Source organism: Festucalex cinctus, chromosome 12, assembly GCF_051991245.1.
Source record: "Festucalex cinctus isolate MCC-2025b chromosome 12, RoL_Fcin_1.0, whole genome shotgun sequence".
NCBI classification, from domain to species: domain Eukaryota; kingdom Metazoa; phylum Chordata; class Actinopteri; order Syngnathiformes; family Syngnathidae; genus Festucalex; species Festucalex cinctus.
Window position 1 is genome coordinate 7599299 of NC_135422.1, and position 20854 is coordinate 7620152.

Sequence of the window (20854 nt, forward strand, 5' to 3'; positions counted from 1 at the left end):
TTGACCCTGACACCCTTGTTAAATCATGAATTAATTGGGACTAAAAACATTTTTATTTTTATTTTTTAAATCCATGCATCCACTCAATCTCATTAGATTCTGTCAGGGAAAACAAAACCACGTGACCACAAGACGAGTGTCGATGACGCGATGGCTACGTTTGACCAGCAGGGGGCGGTGTGGCTGGTTTAAAAATAGCTGCCTGCCTGCCAAGTGTTTGCTGTAGCGTCCTCTTGTCTAAAGCAGCAAACAGGAAGCCTCTCCCGCACACCCACTATGGCGTCCCAACAGCGGGCTCATTTCCTACTGAGGTTGGCAGCAGCAGGCGACTGCTAGAGGTAAAAGCACCGCCTCCTTCTTCGGTTTCCTCCTGCCCTTTTTTTTTTTTTTTTTTTTTTTTAAGGACCAGGACGGACGCTTGCATGTTGTAGACGCTGGCGGACATTGCGCACTCTTCACGGAACCGTGGGCCAAGTGCTGCCGTTGTTGTTTTCACAAGCCTCGTAATAAAAGCACAGTTGGGAGGCTTCTTACGCTATCTGCCAGGACTAGCTATATGCGAGCTGTTTTGTTTATTTGGAGGCGACTGTTTTGCAATGCCGATGTTCGTCAACCAGGCGCATAAGAAACATGGATGGACAGCAGCCTTGTGAAATAACCCCACAAACCTTCATCTTACTCGTTCGGTTGGACGCATTTTTTTTGTAATTGTTGCTAAATCCAATTCAGGAGATCATCTTCACGTTCCCCTCCTCCTCCTCCTCCTGCTGCTGAGGTTTTCACCATCACGACGGCGTCATCCCAGGGAGCAAGGTAAGGTGTACTTGCCTCTTCTTAACACTAGCGTGGCTCATGTGGAACTGCAATGTTTTCATTCCCCCACATCCCCTTCATCCTAACAACAATTATCTTTTTTAGAGTATGCTGCGTTTTATTAATCACTACATCAAACGTTTATTCTTACCCCGGAAAGGTCACTTGGTGGTCTGTCATTTCCATTTTTAAGTACCAGCTTACCCACTCGGGGTGACATGCCCATGAAAAGCAGGCTTGTCAGCTTCACATTCCAGCGGCCCTGGATGTGTATGCACATGACTACCGCCTCAATCTTCTGATCTACCTTCTGATTTCTACGGCCTATATACATAATGACACATTCTTAACCAATTCTTAAAATTTGAGAGACCCCACATATAACCATCACAAGTCTTTTTCCCTAACCAGATGTATTTTATCGTACCAATAGTGATCTGTTTAAGGCAACATTGTGCCACGGTGCAGCCACATTGATGAGAAATGCAAAGAAGAAAAAAGTAGTAATAGTATGAGAAGAAATGGAAGAAGCTAGGTCAAATGTTTACTTATCTGGAAACTAGATTTTGTTTGTAAACCTTTCCATTGTCATTTTTCGGGTTTGAATGTCATACACATTCAACACAACCAGTTGCTTCTCTGTTCTCATAAATAGCAGGTGTCAACTGTAAATATATTATTTAAAAAATATATATGTTCCCAGAAGGCATTGTGTGGTATAATGCATTTAATTTATGAAGTCATAAGAACATTAACCTCCTTGTAAGATGTGGTTTACCAGTAGTTGAATGCGTATGAAATGTATAATTTATGTTGCACATTTTTTTTTTTTCAACAAACCGTGATTTTAGGTTGTGTGTAAAATAGTGCCATCTAAATTACATTGCGTAGATTCATATGTAATAAATAATGAAACCATTGTTAATTGTGTGCTGTAAATACTTTGAGTATTTAAAGTTAAAAACAGTCGGCCATTTGGCCAATTATTTTGTCCGATATTCGAAGGGCCGTAATTGGCCTATTAATCAGTCGGAACCCAGATATTCGTGACAGCACCCAGAGGTCCACCCTGTGTTCAGACATGCTGTCGTCGTCGTGGTGGCAATGTCTCTTGTGGCAAAAGTGTTCTTGAACGCACCCACGTGGGAATCAAATGCAACAAGTCCCGCTTTGCTGCCAATAAGTCATAAAGATGGCCCGCGCACAACAGAAACACCCGGCGGCTATCGACTCGCTCCCACAGGAAAGGCGAGTTTACTTAAGAGTGAGGAGGAGGAAGGTTGTGATGCTTGGAAAACTCGATGACTGCATGTGAGTCCAAAGGAATGACGCATAGTAACAATGCAAGCATGAACCTACATCGATATACAACATTAAAGGAGACACAATGTCTTTATTTGACGAGGAAACCTCTTTTTGTCTTTGACCACCGTTTTTCTGAAAATTGTTGTTTTGAATACACGATTGTTTTGGCGTGACGAATGTTACACCCAATGTACCACAGCGTTGATTTATATACTTATGACTCTTGTTTCAGTACACTTTCATTACTTACATCAATGGAATTCTAAATCCCAAACTTCCTCTGACAAATAGTATTCAGACAATTGTTTTGGATAAGACCTGGGTCAGATATAAGATGGTGGGCACTGGGCCCTTAATTCAGCATCACTTACGGCATGTTACATTGTGCAATAGGTACCGGCACCATGCAGCATCAATTTATTGTGTATGGACTTGTTGAGCTTAGCATGCTTTCATTGGCAACAACCTTATGAAGTAGACACAAAAATGACCACACACGCTAAAAGTTATTTATTTATTTATATTTTAAGAATCTTTCTAGAAAAGGGAACCAACCCTATTTCCTTCCAGTTTAAGTTTTGTTTTTTTCCCCCCCTAGATGTATTCACCAAGGCGCCCATTTCGAATTAGAAAAACCTCACAACATGCCACCAAACAAAAAATGTCACAAAGTATGAATACTGAAATAATGATGATCTTGATTCAGTTTATTCACAAGTGTGTTTACTAAAATCTTGGCTTGTTCAACTGAACACAAAGTTGATATACAGTACACTACACACAGGAAGTCATGAATTATTCTGTAGTATGAATAGTAAAAGGTGGATACACAGGTTTATTGTACTTCTTATTAGGAAAGCATTTACTGTACAGTAATTGTTCAGCCTGCCTGAGGCAGGGTACACCCTGAACTGGTCGCCAGCCAATTGCAGAGCACATACAGACAAGCAAGCATTCACACTCGGATTCACATGTACGGACAATTTAGAGCAGGGTTGAGTAACTTAAACGATGGAGGGGGCCAAAATAAGACAATGTGTGCATGTGTTTGTTTTAATTAAACCAAAGTACAGAAGAATATCTGAAATTCTGGTCAGATATATTCATTTTTTTGGAGAGCACAAATTTAGTAATTGAACTGTCAATGGTTCTTGGTGGGGGTGCTGTTTTTGTACTTTTGAGATTGATGTAGTGGTGACTTTGAAATCTTTCACGGCTGCCTGTTGCCTTTCCCTGATTTAGAAGTTTCAATTAACCTAACATACTTGCATGTGTTAGGAATGCGGGAGGCGACCGGAGTGCAGTCAACTCCCACAAGTTTGCGGCCGGGCAGTCGCAAATTTACCCTTAGGCTCAATCTGCAAAAATCCACACTTACCTGCGAATTTTCTATGACGTGGGGGGAAAAAAATGTCAGAACCTTTTTTTTTTTTTCATGTATGTACTTAGGGAAACAGTTTTGTTGCATGTCCTGTTTTATTGCGTATAGTCAAGTATAAATTTAAGTGGCGAAGGCTCAAGAGCGAGAGAACATGTTGGTGCTAGCTAGCTAGCTAGCTAGCTTCACAGCACTTTACCATTCAACATTCATCCACCAGTATTTTTCCATCATCAACATATCAACAACCCATTAACTGTTGTTAATGCTTACTGCTTCACACATCATCTAGTCAAAGTCCCGCCACTAACAACTAGGTAAATAAATAGCTGGTTGGCGGCTAGCCGATGCGGAGGCTAACCAGGAAGTTAGTGTCTCGATGCTCTTATTTTTGTAACATGCCACCGGAAACACAGAAGTGGAGAGTGGGTGATGGCCACTTCACTTGACGTAGCAAGCAAATTAATGTACAGGGATGTGCTTCGGGTCCATAATGAAGCACAAAAAAAAGCCACGGGGTAAATATAGAGCAGCCGAACGAAGACATAATGGATATACACTTACAATGTTACTTATCTTATTACAGAAATGAATAATGTCATAGGATCCGGACACTGGTGGATGTTTGTAACCCAAATATAGAGCAGAGAATGGATAGATGGTGGGGATCTCTTTCTTTAGTCGATTTTTTTCCTTTTAATTTAATGTATTTATGAACTGCGGTCACGGGAAAGCAAGCCCTGTCACGGAGCAATACCATCAACTCAAGAGGGAGATTGTGAAATTTGTGGTTGCTTAAAACGGCCATCAGATTTGGAGGATAATGTGCACATTGGAACAAAACAAGCCGCAACTTCCCTAAGGGAAATGAATTCACGGCATTTTGTGAAAAGACCCAATTATTCGCAAATATTTGCCTGACTCAGTCCCTTTTCCCCGCGAATAGCAGGACTCCGCTGTATGCAGAGAAAACTCATTCAAGCATGAGAGAACATGCAAATTCAACACAGGAAGGCCAGAGCCCATTTTCGAAACCATGATCTCTAAACTGTGACGCGTATGTGCTGAAAACACAACAGAATTAATTTGGATCAATAAATAATAGTATGAATGCAAACTGAGTGAAATTGGGTAATTTCCCGTGGCACCCTGGTGATCTCACAGAGCAGTAATGTGCCATACCACCTTGGTTGTGTTATGAGGGCTGCGGACAAATTGATTAAAAAAAAAACATCAAAGCCATTTTTGGACCCTATTTTATGATTAGAACTTGGTGTACTTGTGTGCCCTGCCAAAATAAACATTATTTGGCACCATGCATGAACTGGAGCTATTTCTAATGGAGTTGAAATTGAGTGTTTACAATGGGGAGGGAAAAAAAAAAAAAAAAAAAAAAGAGGACGTTCTAAATATGTTTTGCTTTCCACTTCCACTCTCTGTGCCAGAAAGTCTTTCGCAAGTAATTTGGAACGAAATGACAGAGATATTTCGGATGAGGAGATAAATATAAATATTTTGTCTTGGCCAAGTTCAGCTCAGTTCAACAACAAACCACGTTTTGTGTTCACACTTCCTCTTGACTGGGAATATGCCAGCCCGTTGCGCTTACAATGTGTGCGTCTATCACTGAACTCTGCCGCCTACACTTCAGAAGAGAACAGAGGGCGTCCAGACTTGAACTAGCGTCATTTGGCAATGAGTAACCACAGTAGAAATAGATGAGTCAAGAGGTGGGCATAAATCTGGGAGTGCCAGTCAGCGGGTAGGAGTTGGTGCAACCCAGCACTAGTCGATACCACACAGGGTTAGGAAATATTTGAATCAATTATCATCTCATAAATGCACGTTATAAATTATGTTTACTACGCTGTTGAACCTCTAAAGTCAAGTAGTTGAGAATATATAGAGGAAAAAATAGATGTTTCAAATCCAGTGGATGACCTTCAGCCGTTATAAAACCTTCATTTTATTTACTGCCAATGTTTTATGTAACATTTCAACGACCTAATGGCCATAAAAGTGTAAATATAAGTTAATATTAACATAAAACTAGACTTTAGTGCAATTTCTGGAGAAATTGCGGGGAAATACTGAAAGTTGAATGCTAATAGGTGAATTTTAAGATTTGAATGCATGTGGAATGCTTATGAAGTAAATTGAGTGATAAATTATGAAATTATAACCTCCTGGTTACTGGACAATGCGGTTTAACAACTGTGCCACCGAGCAGTATCAGCCACCTGGTAATGATGATAAGTTATATGTATGGACGAGGACGTGGAAAGTGATACTTTAGAAAAGGTTAACTGTCTGTCCCATTGAGAATGAATGAGGAAAAGTTTATATTAAATGTTAAATTGTGCAAATACTGTAAGTAATGTGGAATCAGACGATTATATACCCCGGGAGGCGTGAATTTTTGAAGCTAGTTGAAATTTTAACAATGTAAATTGGAAGTATTACGTGGGAGTTGTTACACGGCAAAAAAGTGTGGAGAATAAAAATCACAATAGCATATGTGGGAATGCTTCAGCATAACAAAAACATGCTCACAACCGTAACTCAACAGCCAACTGACTTTCTGGTGTTTATTCCACTATAGTAGTAGTAGTGTTTTTTCGTTGTTGTTTTTTTTAGATTTTTATTCAACCTTTTTTTTTTTTTTTTTTTTTTTTTTTTTTTTTTTTTTTTTTTTTTTTTTTTGAGTGGGTGGGAGGGGTCAAATTCAGGTTCAACTTTAGATGTTCCAATTTAGTTGATACTGCTGTTTACCTTGTCGGAAAAGAGCAGGCCAAAAACAAATATGACTAATGGCAAATCCCCTGCGTTTTACATACGTCAATAAAATTGCTTAAGGGGAAGTCAGTTTGTTAAAAATAATTTATTCTATGTGCCCGCACTAATCAAAACACAGTATTTTGATTAATATTAGGTTTGTAAAATATTAATTAAGCAGAAAAATCCACCTGTTTAGACTCCATCTCACGGGGAGGCCATTTTGTCACTTGCTGTCAATTGAAAATGACATCACAGTTGCTCGGCGTTCATTTGTTTTCTATTCATCCATATGCTGTGTTTAGAACAGTAGGGGCACATATATTATTGTAAAGAACATTATTGGGTTGACTTTACCTTTAGCTGTCCACTGTAAAGTTCCATCTGCTTTCTCAAGTAAGAAGTTAGAGGAGAAGGGAGTGCTCTGCTAATCTCAGAAAAATACCTCAGACAAAAGGGTAAGAGTCTTTATCAGGTTATCTGAGCAAACTTTCAGTCGGTCATCCTAATAAGTTCTCATGTTGTTTTCATCAGTTTGATTTCTTAACAGTATTCTGTCCATTTCCTCCTTTTTATCCTTGATTTTGTTGACAGCTGGAAAAGTCAAGGACACAACATAAAGTCTAATTGTTTTTCAATCATTTCCCAATTGTAAACCTATGCAAATATGCATTTACACTAGATCTGCCCATGTTTTGTAATGACTCAAGCAAAAATTAATGATATCACAATAATACCTGGATGTGGAACCACTGTATAGTTTGTTCCCAGTGATATGTGGCACACCTCTCTCCAGCATTTAGTGAAATTCGATTTAGTTGTTTTTGCGTCGTCTTGCGAAGCACAAGAAAAGGAAGAAACCCTCTTTATTGGAAGAAACAATAGCACTGTGCTGCAATTTTAAGGAAGTGGATCATGGGTTTCACTTTTTCGGTCAGCCACACAAAGACGTCAGCCTTTCACAGTTGTTTCCCCTTTTCTCTTCTAACCTTTGTGTTTGTAAAAACAAAGTCAGCAGGATGTGAGCACATTTGCTTCCTGCAGCGGGAACACCATTCTCAATTTGCTTCACAATCAAGCAGGTGACAAGCAAGCAAGATAATACTGTGTAGAAAACCAGGTTTGGTGAAGTTGCAGCTATTTTTGTGGATACTTTACCACAACAACCAGACAGCATTGGGCACTTGAACCTCCAAAAATTACATCACAACTTGAATGCCTCCTCCGTCTTTCTTCGTCATCTGTTCGTGAGAACATAGAACTTGAAGAGACTGTCAACCTCCACGAGAAACTGCTTGTTTAAAGTATTTGTAGTGAAAAGTAATTCTGTACAGCAGACACATTGGCATTATGATTTACAACAGCCGTAAAGTGCGTCAACTGCATCGGTCCGATCATAAGACTGAATCTGATTCTCTCGGATACTCAATAAAGATCCATATCGGGAGTTGATACACTCTGGCCATCGGTGGGGCTACAGGAGGGCTCCAAATATGGATACGGGACAAAAATTACCATTTCGGACCCCCTTAAGGCCACTGGTTGGCCGTGTGTGCACATAATGATGGGAATGAGGTTTTTTTTTAGCCCATCAACAGTTGGGTTACATCACCATTTTAAGCTAATAAGCACTTTGATAATCCAACTCCTTCACAATGAAATAAGCCTTTGCCTATATGTTGATATTTTTTGGATGTTTTCTGTCCAGAATGTAGGTCCAATTAAATCATGGTAATATTGATAATAAGATGATAATAATATGATGATAGTTTCTGGAAAAACGGGACCCTATTTACTTCTGTAAACACTGTGGCACTTGATAGTTTGTGCGTATGCGTGTCACTACATGGACACATTCTGTTCACATTAGTAGAAGTCACATTTTGTTTTTTTGTAATAGGAACGACTACATAAAAAGATTGGATTTAACAAAAAAAATACAAATTTTGCATCATGTCCTGTAGTGTGGTTGTAGCCTTAGATGCCATTATAACATTCAAGTGATTTTAAAGGTGGCTTATAATGCATCTTTCAACAATTTTGTTTCCTTCAATCTTATGAAGTTTCAACTCAAACTAGAATCGCCATTGCATTGTAATGCACAAATGTGTGCAAGAAAGGTTGAAAACATAATTGCATTTCTAAGCAAACAACAACATAGCAAAAGTGGTGAAAGTCATTTAAATTCAATACAGCCGTAAGGCATCTTATCCTCTCAGGCAGCCTGAATGCAGCATTTATTGGTTTTCCGTCTCCCGCATTCGCTGACTTGACCTTGTTTTCATTTACTAGTTAGTTGATAATGGACAGTCAGTGTGGGTGTGTGTATGTTGTCAGGTTCCTGACAGTATTTTTCTTTCACTTCGTTTTATAAATGACAATTCACGGGGCATTCTAATCAGGGCGGCTTCAAAAGTAAAAGGGGGAAATGTAGCTGACAACAAAATGTAGCCTGGGTGCCAAATCCGGTGCCTGTTCCTTTAAATCCCTCTCTGCGTGTGGTCATGTGACCCAGAGTAACTAATGAGGAGCACATATAAAAGGAGGGAAAATTGAATCAGGAAGTGAGGTGGGAAGTTGTCAGAGATTCAGTTGCAGGTTTGTGGCGCTTCAGTTTTATTTATTGTATGTCTTAGCCTTGCTTGTTGTTAAATCCTAGCTGACTGTTACCTTGTAGGAGCCTACTATGAGCCCAAACTGTTGAGCTATCAAGGTTTGGAGAAGAGAGAGCGAGAGAGGTGAGTGCAGAACATTCAATTTGTTTGGCCTCCGCCATTTATTTCTATGGAGTGAGGTAGGCCGCACTTTATGCCTGTTTCTACCTGTAAAGATTTACTTTTATTGATTGATTGATGCGAGTACAGCGACATGCTATTTATTCATGATGTAATTGTTTATTTGATAGATGTTGACATACATGGTACAGAAAGTGTTAAATGTATATGAATTGTGTGCACACTTGAGTATTTGAATTATTGAACTCAACACGTGAGCTAATGCTAATGCTATTCCTGTAATGTGTTTGGCATTTGTCTCATTAGAACTTTGGCCTTATTCTACAGGCCAGGCTTTCGACGTTGATGGTGAGCTAACGAACCAGTCCTTAGAGCCTAGCCTTTGGGACTGAGAGTCACGCTTATCCTGCTGGGCCGGTAGGGGGCTCCTTGCAGCCCACAAAAATCTCTTCTGCTTCCACACACTACTTCTACCCACTCAACACAACCCACTAACACCCTTGCACCACCCTACCTCCAGACAACTGGTCATGACTTGATTAGGTTGTCAATGAACTGTGGGCGGGAGAGGCTAACTACTTTGTTGCTGGTATCTATCAAGTGTTGCTGGACATTGCAGGACTGCTGGTTGTGCTTGCATGTATGAGACTGTTGGACCTGCAATCACTTGGGTTTGCAACTAATACGGTGCGAATTTTGGATTGATGATTTCATTAATTGTACGAAGAATATTGAACAGTATTGAAATTACGATAAGCGTATTCTATGAGTGAATGGCCATTCATCCCTTTGACCTTGTTTATTGTCCATTTGTGTTTTGTATGTCAATTTATGTAAAAAAATATATGGTATCAAACTCAAATCTTGTCTCTTGCAACTCCCTCCTTGAGTCGAACACTAGACTTCTGATAACTAGCCTATTCAGTATTAGGCTTTTTGCTTACTTCACTAGCTAAGAGTATTGCTACCCAACACTAGGCTTACAAAAACCATTTAAAAAGTGTATTTGTGGATAAACTATCTTATTCCATGCTATATCATGTGGAAATGTTTATGGTATGACAACAAAGTTCATTTGAATCCTTGTATAAAAGATAATCCTGATACTCACATGATGTAAAGTCAAGGTCATCATCAAGTATGTACTTGGAAATAAGACCGCTAAATAGTATCAATATTTGATGCAGAACTGTGTGTGAAAATGATTTGATATAGCCCGGTATTGATACGTTTTCCCATCCACTCTTATAGCTGTGACTTTGCAGAACATTAACTTCATGAGCAAACAGCCCTTTTTGGTTTCTGAATAGTAACATGCTGAAATCCCACTAATATAGGGGATTAAAACCAGTGTGATACCTGTCACGACTTAAAGGATGATGGGGAGGACACAACCTGCGAGGTGTTTGTAGGATGTCCCTTAATTCTCGTTAAGGCTTAAAAGACTTTAACCTCTCAAACTGAGAGCATTAACTCCAGTGGTTTTACAGATTTTGCACATTTTTCAAGAGAAGTGACTCCCTTTTCAGTAATCTCACAAATGTTGCTTTATACAAAGACTGTCTTTATCATTCTTGGAGCTCAGGGATTGTGTTGTGCTGGATTAGACATTTATATTATCTTTTTCCACACAAATTATGGAGGTTACGTATATAAAACCACCATTTGTGGAATTTCATAAAGGGAAAAAAAATTGGAAATAACCCATCAAACTCCTCTTAAAAACCTTAACATATAAAGTCAGGGGAAAACAATTGGTTACGGAAGTACATGAACAATGCTTTGTATTGCTTGCACTGATCTTTTTGTCATGTTCACAATATTTAAAAGGAACACATCTGTTAAAAAGTCAGGTTTATTTCCATTTGTGCAGATCTGGCACCCTCTAGTGGCTATTTTATTAGTGCAATTTAAATTTCATTAGGGATATTTTGGCCTTATATGTTTAAAATCTATGCCAATTGTCAAATGAAGGGGAACCTAATTTGCTTGTGAAGCGATCAATGTGTGCTTGTATTAGCAAGTAAGAGCCTCACTGTTGTTAATGGAGATTGTAGGTAGTTTAAATGCATAAATAAATCAACTCAGCAATTTTGGTTGTTACATGCAGAGAGGTGACATCGGTGTCTGTCTCACTACTTCGGATGCCAAAATCCATCTGGGGTGCTTATGTAACTCATAAGGGGGACATGGACAAACAAGGGCTATCACCACTCTTGGCAAACCTCGTAGGTCTCTCCCCTCTATGTCAAGGACAGACAATCTGAGACCACTGTCACTTCCATGAAGGCCTTGTCGTCTTTCACGTCCATAAATGAGGCCCTGTTGGGAGCTCACCGCTCAGAGCAGTGTAATGTAGTGTGTGCCTCCATCATGTAGGTTATAGCATTAGCCGTGTCATATGCCACTGCATTCTACCTACTGATAATTGATGCACATGCTAAAAATAGTCACTGGGATGATTTTGCCATATTGTTTCTCCCTTTCTTTCACTATGATAAGACTAGGATAGGATCTAGAGGTCGTTGTCAAAGCATTTTTATTATCATTAATATTAAAACAAAAAAAAACACAAGTTAATAAACTTTGTCATTCTGTCCTTTTTGTTTTTTTAAAATGACCCAATTATCAGACTGTAGTGTTGGTGTTTGTTCTTTTTTAGGTTTCTGTGAACGATCACCATTGCAAATAAAACAGTGCTATTTTTCTAGGTCACTATCATCAAACATAACCTCAAAAATCCTATTTGATAAATATTGCGCAACCAACAGACAGGACAAAACAACCTTTATACCTATGGACCCTAGCTAAAACAGGTATATGGTTATTTTTGTTTTGCTTTATTCAAAGTGAGACGCATGCAACCAATTGCAAACATCTGATTTTTCTTTGGAAAATATTTCTGCAGATTTTTTGACAGCTCCAGACCAAACCCAGAAATGAATCCTAATTAAATTATATTTATACATTTTATTCCCTGCAAATTTGAAATAATGTCCTGTTCTTTAATAAAGGGATGGAAATATGAGTGTAAAATGTATTTTTTATTTTTTTTTTAATCAGATTCATGGATTAATCAACGCAATATACAACAGATTATTAAAAATAATTTTTAGTTGCAGTTACTGTTAGGTACGGGTATTTGAGTATATTCTTGGATTAATTAACTTCTGAGTATTGAAGTGTTACTGTATCTTCAATAGGATAGGATAATCTCATTACATGATATGAACTATATCGCGAGGATGATAGAAACATGTTTTTCATGCTACTTCTCTCTAATCATGACCTGTCCTCTTTCGGCATCTATGAATGTACAATACATTCATAGAGCTAATTTGAAACAATTGTATTGTGCCTTTGAGTAGTTATGCAGGTGCTGTGCGCTTGTCAATCGGAAAGTAGACCATCATCTCTCCAGTAACCATTCCCTCTATCCATCTGTTTTCAATTGCAGTTTTTCTCATTGTCAATCAGTTGCCGACAAGCAGTCCCAATTTCTATATGTTAGTCTTAATTTTAGCCTTCGTCCCTTGGGCACAGGAGGGTCAGATATCATTCAAAACTAAAACAAATCCTACTTTGTCATAGCCAGATAATACCGCAAAGATTTTTTATTTATTTTTTGCTGCTGAAAAAGTAGTTGAGCTGAAACTAAAGTGTAATACTTCAACCATTAGAAAGCTTCCAAGAAACCTCTTTAGACACCGCAGACAAATGTATTACTGTATTTTAATAAAAATTGGATGTTCTCGCTTGGACATTTTGTCTTTTTCACTGAAATGCCCAGCAGGAAACGCTATGGCAGAAGTGAAGCCACTGATTAATTGCTGATGTTTGTGCTTTGCTGTTTAAGAAAAAAGATTGGAAGGGACAGGGAGTGCTAGGAATTGACGTCATCTTCAGAAAATGCTTATTACGGACCTCGGACTCACCCACATCACTGCCTACATCATTCTATGGATTTTTATTTATTTATTTTACACTAAAATTGCTTTTTTAGACTGCCTGTACATGGACCTAATGAACTTTTGAAATGAGTTAAATTGCTTTGTGAAATTTGTTATGCTTTTATGACATAATTTCTGTCAATACATAACAGGCTATTTATTATAGCAGCACATTTGAATCAGAAACTTTGTTGTTATTGCACATTGTATAACAAATTACCGTAATTACATTAAATAGTAAAAGTGTTTGTTCACAAGAAAATATTATCAAAGTCAGAATTCAAAATGACTATTATTCCATTCAGCTTTACAGGGCAGATAAACTACAAGGCGTAAAATAAGTACCAACAAACTTGAATGCGGAGGCTATAATTGGGACATGAAATTACATGAACAAGAGTGTTTCTTTTTCATGTTGCTCCCAAAAGACATGATCACTGTCTCAGCCCATCATGACTCATGTTATGCAATAGGTTGTTGTGCATTTGTGTGGTTCTGTCTAATGGCCACGGAGCCAGAGTCACATGAATGCCTCCCCAATCAGCTGAACATGAGTGGATTCCCTTCAGACTAAATGAATGTTCAACCCTATTCATGACACTACACACACTAGGATGTTTGTATTTCAATCTCTTGCAGCAGAATCACTTGCTAATTTAATACTGGGAAAATTTCAGAAATAACTTTAAATGTTATTGAGCAACAAATAAAACCGAACATAAAACAGAACACAAAAGTTGTAGTAATAAAAATACTAAAACAAGTACCGTACTTTCCGTACTATAAGGCGCACCGCATTATAAGGCGCACCTTCAATGAATGATTTATTTTAAAACTTTTTCCATGTATAAGGCGCAACAGTAGAGGCTGGGGTTACGTTATGCATCCATTAGATGGTGCTGCGCTAAAGGGAATGTCAACAAAACAGTAAGATAGGTCAGTCAAACTTTATTAATCGATTACAAACCAGCTTTCTGACAACTCCATTCACTCCCAAAATGAATAAACAGCTGTTTTATTATTTTTTCTGAGGTAAAGTAGTATTAGCTAGCGATCCAAGATGGCGGGATCTTCTGCGCATGCGCATCACCAATCGTGCAGGGTCACCGTTAGCGTCTTTGACAGCGAGACCTGTTGCGGCTCAGTATTGATCCATATATAAGGCGCACTGGATTATAAGGGGCATGGTCAGCTTTTGAAAAAATTGAAGGCTCGTAGGTGCGCCTTATAGTGCGGAAAATATGGTAAAATAATTTTTGATAACGTAATCTTAAAAAGATAAAAATCAATGGACCTTTGAGACAATCCACTATTATAAACGCTACTGAAACGCTCTCATTTACACTACTTAAATCTGAAACTGTCATGCATACTGACATGCGCTTTCATTACACGTTAACGGTCACGCTGCATAGCATTGAGGTATTTATGTAGTGAAGTAGTAGCTTATTCTGGTAGAAATCTAGAAATGTACCTAATTTGTAGTTAGGGATAATTGGTACATTTGTTGATTAAAAAAAGCAATTAAGGCAAAATGAACTGCACTTTTTGAAGCTATTTTAATTCAATCTAAACTAGTTTGCTGTCTCAAGAAGTGCCTCATGAAATCAGCTATATGTATGCAGATCGTCGCTGCATAATTTTGCTTACAACATTGAAGCAGGCGGTAACAATATTACTTAAAGCTTTTTTCCCGTATTGGTTTAAAAATAATTGTAAACAAAACAAAACAACCAATGAAAAACTGTTTCCTGTAGCCAATCAAGGAAATATAGTCAATTAGCTATTCCTACAGTGTAAGGCTCTGTTTGGAAATGTGCAGACTGAAAGCGTACATGCTTTGAAAATGCCGGCGATAATGGACCATCTCGTTAATAATGCAGCACCGGAATTGCACTGCACCACCTTTTCGCTGTGAATCTAATCAGTAGTCATGTTCTTGTCTCCCTCAACTCCTCGACACATGCTTGTAATAATTTTTAAAATGTGTTCTTTTTGTATGACTAAATTTGTGTGATCTACATTTTGTGAAACAATTAATGAAAACAACTTTATTCTCCTCTTACTGTTGCTGTTGAAGTTGTCATCCAGACACTTGTGAGATTAAAATTTGTGTTTATAACATGAGGATGTCATAAGTCATTTCCCACTCCAAAGTCTTAAGAGCCTTGTGCATTGGAAAAGCATCGGTAACCTTGTAACCTTTGCAGCCACATTAAATCATTTTGACACATTTATGACAGATGCTGTTTCACCCTTTAGAAAGCTGACAGGCTCCATATTGCTTACTTGGTATTGTCTTGCTAGTTTAATAAAATTGATCATTAGTAAGCTGTGATTACTTTTTGTTACATTACAGTTGAATGTGAAGAGATTTAGCTGAGAGGTTCTGCTGTCTTCCTTTGTTTACATATTTAGTAAATTATCATCCTAGTTCACAATTCTTGAGTTTTTTTTTTTTTTTTTTTAAATAATGACATTCCCGTGTTCATGGTCTTTTCAAACCGCTGAAGCCGCTCACTTCCATGTAGTGGCACCGTGGCTCAGCACTCGATAACAAATTGCCGTTTAGGCCTTAGTTTACGAGTTCACTGTCTGCATAATGGAGAGTCGTTTCCGCTCGATGCTTTCCGGTTAGCGTGATGGATGCTGAATAGATGGATGAATGCCCCGCGATTTCAGTGAGTCAGACACGAGGCGCGCATTTTGCCCATTTGTCCTGTCCCTTTTCCTGCTCCTCCCATGTCGGTTTGATTAAAATGAAGAGTAATGAAGGAAATCAGATTAGATTGACTGACTGAATTTGTTCCTGATGTGGATTGACGTCACTTTTTAATTTTAATGTCATTTGTTGAATCTTTGGTGGGTGGGTGTGGCATACAGGTGGACATGTTTTCTTATTGCCATGTGATTACCTGGACAGATCAAATGCTAATAAGCTAATTTCCCCAAATCTTTTTGCAGGGTGGGGGCTAAGGAAGAATCCATTTGATGAGAATACTGATGAAAATGCATATCCATGATACATTTTTTTTTCCTTCTATAGTGAAAATTAGGAAAGGGCATAATAATAAATTGTTTTTTTTTGTTTTTGTTTTTTTTGTTTTTGTTTTATTCTGATTGTGTAAAATTGACTGTAAATTAATCTTATCAAAAGTGCTTGCCGTTGACTTAGTCCCAAATTGTTTGCCACCTAAAAAAAAAAAAAAATCATGATGACATACTGTACTGACATACTGGCACTTAAATCCACTTTGCTGCTATACATAAACATATCATTTTGTAGCACATACATGACAGAAGAGCTTACTGTTTTCAGCTAAAACAAACTACGTCTGAGTGTCTTCTTTGACTCGCCTCCTCCTTCTCCACCCTCCCTCTCCCTCCCTAATTCTCCTTCAGTCCGTTGCTAAGCAGCAAGGCCTGAGCTTGATAGTGTTGACGCTGTACGTGCGAGACCACTTCATGGAAAAAAAGGGAAAAATTGGCGTGGGTGCGCCACAGATAGACGGAGAGAGTGAAAATAACCCTTTTGACTCTTCTGGCATAGAGACGCATTGATGTGTAATGAAAAAATAAACTGTTTTTCTATCCAGTATGGAAAGGAGCTGTAATACAAAGAATGAACGTGACAAGTCCTGTAGGCGGAGTTTTCGTGTCTATTAAGGTTGTCATGATCCGATCACATGGTCAGAAATCGGGCTGTTCATGTGATTTTCATCTGATTGGTAGCGGCTGAAAATGATCAGCTTTTGATTTCTATTTTTAATTTAATTTAGACCGCTCATTACCTTGTGATAATATCCTCCAAAATATATATATATATTTTTTCTCGTTCATGCTCATATCTTTTTGTCCTTTTTGTGTGTTAAAGCGGTGTGGCGGCCAAGATGACCGCGGCACGGTACCGTCCCACATGGGAGCTGGCCGTGGACCCTCTGGTCTCATGTAAGCTGTGCCTTGGAGAGTTCCCCCTGGAGCAGATGACCACCATCACACAGTGCCAATGTGTCTTCTGTACACTGGTGAGCAGCAGCCGTCACCCATCTATAAATAAATTCAATAAATTACTGTAAAAGTAACCTTCTGTTCATGTTTTGGCCTCTGAAGACTTTTTTTGTTGTTGTTGTTATTACACTTGATGAGCTTTTTGGGTTTGGTAAAATACATTAGAAAAGTGATTCCCAACCAGCATGGTGTGGAAAACGATCAAATTTCACTTAAAGCACGGGTTTGCAGTTTAAAACTGCTAGCAAAATTTGAATGTAGCCTCATTTCACTAATGCCTCACCCCACAAGTCTGTGACCAGGTGCCACTGACGTTCCCAAGGTTACTGTGTAAACAAACGGACGTTAGCTATGACTGCTAAGTTGTTAGCATGACTTCTTACGACAACACTAAATGTTATCGGTTTGGAGGCTTTTTGTTTTGTTTTTAAAAGGGATAGATCTGCGCCGATATTCAGCATTTTGACCAATATCGGCATCGGCCATTTTGAATAATGCGGCTGTAAATTGATCCATTTAAAAAAAAAAGTGTTCATGGGGAAAAAATCAGGGAACTACTTATGTAATTTTTCATAGAGGCTTCTGACCCTGGGAACTTTGCACCTTCTGTCTTTGTTTGAAATTCAAAACTAGATAAATAAAATTTTAATGTATTTGTAAAATGTATTTACTGAGCAAACAATAGGGAGATATTTACTTAAGTTTTTACTTAACTTTTGAAGACGCTACTGCTCCTGTATGATTCCTGAACTTTTTGATAAAGATGTCTATTGACTAAGATTTTTATTTTATTTTTTTTAACTCTAATATCTTACAAACCCAAAACTTTGTTCAATAAACGTCTGCTTAAAAATAATCAGAGCTGGAGTTTGCATTTTTAAAATTTGCCAATATTTTCCCTTTTTAGTGAAAATATCGGCTCTAATTATCGGTTAACGGTGCCTGACTACTAATATCGGCCCTGAAAACAAACATATCGGTCTATGTCAATTTTTATTTTTTTTTAACATACAACCTATTAAAAAGAAATGACAAACTTGTATTTTGTTCGGGTGTCTGTGTATCGTGAGATTTCGCACCAGAAAAGCGTGACATAACTATGATGCATTATTATTTTTACTTTGTATTATAAAATGGGTGCTTTGGCTCAATAAAGTTTGAGAAACACTGCATTTTTACATATTGAGTAAAAGATCATTTTAAAAGGACCCAGGTGGTAATAGAAAATAAAAATGTTATCAAAGACATAATAATAATAATAATAATAATAATAATAATAATAGCCCTAATAATGAGCGTTCAGTTTGTCCATTTCTGCTGGTTAAGATCTCACTAATAGTGTTTCTGTGATAAAATAAACAGGAAGTGACATTTTTGTAGGCATTTTTCAATGTGTCGTGCCAACATTTCCCTTTAATTTATTTCAATGTGAATAATGTGCTGCAAAAACACAAAGATCAGGATAGAGGAAAAACTCTTGACTGGTGTGAGCAGACAAATAGTTGTCATGATTTTTTGTTTTGTTTTTGCTATCATTTATCTGTGTCAGACTGTCTGACTGGTGGTATTTGTCTCTTGCCTGCAGTGCCTGAAGCAGTATGTGGAACTCTTGATTAAAGAAGGCCTTGAAACTGCAATTAGTTGTCCAGACTCTGCCTGTCCAAAAAGAGGACACTTGCAGGAAAATGAGGTATTGACACAGTCATTCAACTTTGTGATGACTCATGGCCAATAAGACCACATGTCCTGCAGCTCGTCGGGCTCGTAAACATCAAATGTCCCCTAATTTGGTTTTGCACGCAGTATTTTCCATAAACAAATTCTCATGAAATCTTCAGTAAAGCGTAACAAGACTGTGCCACGCTTGCACATGAACTTGCGTAGCATTACCATGAAATAAGCAGTCTTTTTTTCTTTTATTTTTTTTATTTTTTTATTTTTTTTATTTTTTTTATTCTCTCCCCAACCGATGCGCCTGTCAATCAGAGTGTAGCATCGTTTTCTTCATTTCTCAGTTTTCATGGTTTAGCTCACAGCAGTTCTGTTTTTATATTAATTAAGACCGCAGTGTCTTCATACCTAAACCCGACCTTCCTCCACGTTTATGGAATGCTGTTGTGCATGTTATTGGGCATCAAGTCTTTAAAATTGATGGAAACTCTTTTTATAAATTAAAAACATGCACAAATCATAAATGTAACCAAATATTATTCCTTCTTTTCTCCTGGCCGTGTAGATTGAGTGCATGGTGCCCACAGAGATGATGCAGAGATATAAGAAGCTTCAGTTTGAACGAGGTGAGTCGATGAGAAAAAAAAAAAGAATGGACAAAGATGCCACTATTTAGCATGTGCACGTCTCAGCGGGGCTACGCCGTGCTCGGCGATGGCCATTCTCACAGACACGTGCATCCCCTGAGCACCTTGTGTGCTCCTCCCTCAGCTACTGTATTGCACAGCGACACACAAAAGGGATGACGACAATTGAGTCCGAACACGTGTAGCTGCAATGAGTCAATCATTTACACACGTTGGACATGCTTGCCGGTGAAGTACACACAACCACTTAAACGAGGATCTCAGCATGTGCTGTCTTGCTTTCTTACATTAGTGCATCCGAGAAACCATTTGAGCTGTTTTAGTCATGGAAAAGCAGTTTAAAAAACAAAAACGTTGGCAGGTCCACATTTTTTCTGATTAAGTGATTTGTTGTCAGTGAAGGAAAGATGGCAGGTTCTGTGTTCTCGCTGACTGCTTTAATTGCTCTCGTGCTAATGAGCACATCAGCGGAGACCTCATGCTGCCATGGAGAGCAGTAACCAAGCAACACTTTCATACTTTTATGGCACTCAACCTGCAGGTTCACCGCCTACGCGTCGGCACAAACTGCACGTTCAACTTGGCTCTCACTACAAGAATACATGCATGGGAATTTTACACTTTTGAAATCAGAGAACAACACAGGATGTTGAATGTAAGGGTTAAGTTTGTAACATGGCTATAAAAATGGCATTGCGTATCATACAGGAAATCGAGAAAGATTTATTATGTGCTGTCAAACGGTACAGTATGTACTGTATTTCCAAATTGTTTTTTTTTTCTTGCATAATCATTTAAAATGATCAATATTTGGATTTACTGTACAGTGTTCCCTTGTTTATTGTGGGTGTTGAGTTCCAAAAACTACCCTCAATAATGAAAATCCGCGTTAATTATTTTAACAAATAATTCCCGTTAATTATAAATATATATTTTTTGGTTATTATATGTTTTCTAGTTTTGGTATGATTTTTTATTTATTATATATGCTTTTTCATTCATTCATAGTCTTTTTTTTTTTTTTTTTTTTTCCCCCATTAACATTCTTTTTTTCCCCCCATTAAAAGTATGCCGTTTTGTTTTTTACTTATTACAGTATACAACACTGTTTATATTTTTTCATTTATTGTTTTTTCGTTTTGGTATGATTTTTTAGTTTATTATGAATGCTTTTTCATTCATCTTTTTTTTTCCCCATTTACAGTAATTTTTTTCCCCGAATAAAAGTATGTTTTGTTTTTTGTTTTTTTTAATTCACGTTATACAGGACTGTATATATTACATGTATTACATATATTAATTTTTAAACGTTATATGTCAATGACGGCAACCTGTTCATTTTGTGCCAAAAGAGGTGCTGTTGGACCCTTGTCGGACGTGGTGCCCGTCTTCGACCTGCCAGGCTGTGTGCCAGCTTAAGGAGGCCGATTCACCGACGCTGCCGCAGTTGGTCCAGTGTGCCGTTTGCACGCTTGAATTCTGTTCGACCTGCAAGGCCAACTGGCACCCCGGTCAAGCCTGCTCGGAGAACAACCTTCCCATCACCTCTTTCCTGCCAGGGGAGAACAGGTA

At 38.1% G+C, this 20854-nt stretch overlaps 1 protein-coding gene across 4 annotated transcripts in view; it reads left to right on the forward strand.

Annotated features, from left to right (window-relative positions):
* Positions 1 to 185: 185 nt before the first annotated feature.
* Positions 186 to 20854, forward strand: part of rnf144aa (ring finger protein 144aa) — a 32196-nt gene continuing 11527 nt past the window's right edge. Inside the window, exons 1-7 of one of the 4 annotated variants that reach the window (XM_077538049.1) lie at positions 7291 to 8869; positions 8949 to 9009; positions 9313 to 9354; positions 16831 to 16981; positions 18550 to 18654; positions 19201 to 19261; positions 20635 to 20851. In XM_077538049.1, the coding sequence (XP_077394175.1) occupies positions 16847 to 16981; positions 18550 to 18654; positions 19201 to 19261; positions 20635 to 20851 (518 nt within the window). In that variant the 5' untranslated portion in view covers positions 7291 to 8869; positions 8949 to 9009; positions 9313 to 9354; positions 16831 to 16846. Of the gene's footprint in view, positions 339 to 369; positions 814 to 7290; positions 8870 to 8948; positions 9010 to 9312; positions 9355 to 16830; positions 16982 to 18549; positions 18655 to 19200; positions 19262 to 20634; positions 20852 to 20854 lie in introns of those variants that run through there. The other 3 variants (XM_077538046.1, XM_077538048.1, XM_077538047.1) reach the window with 3 other exon arrangements.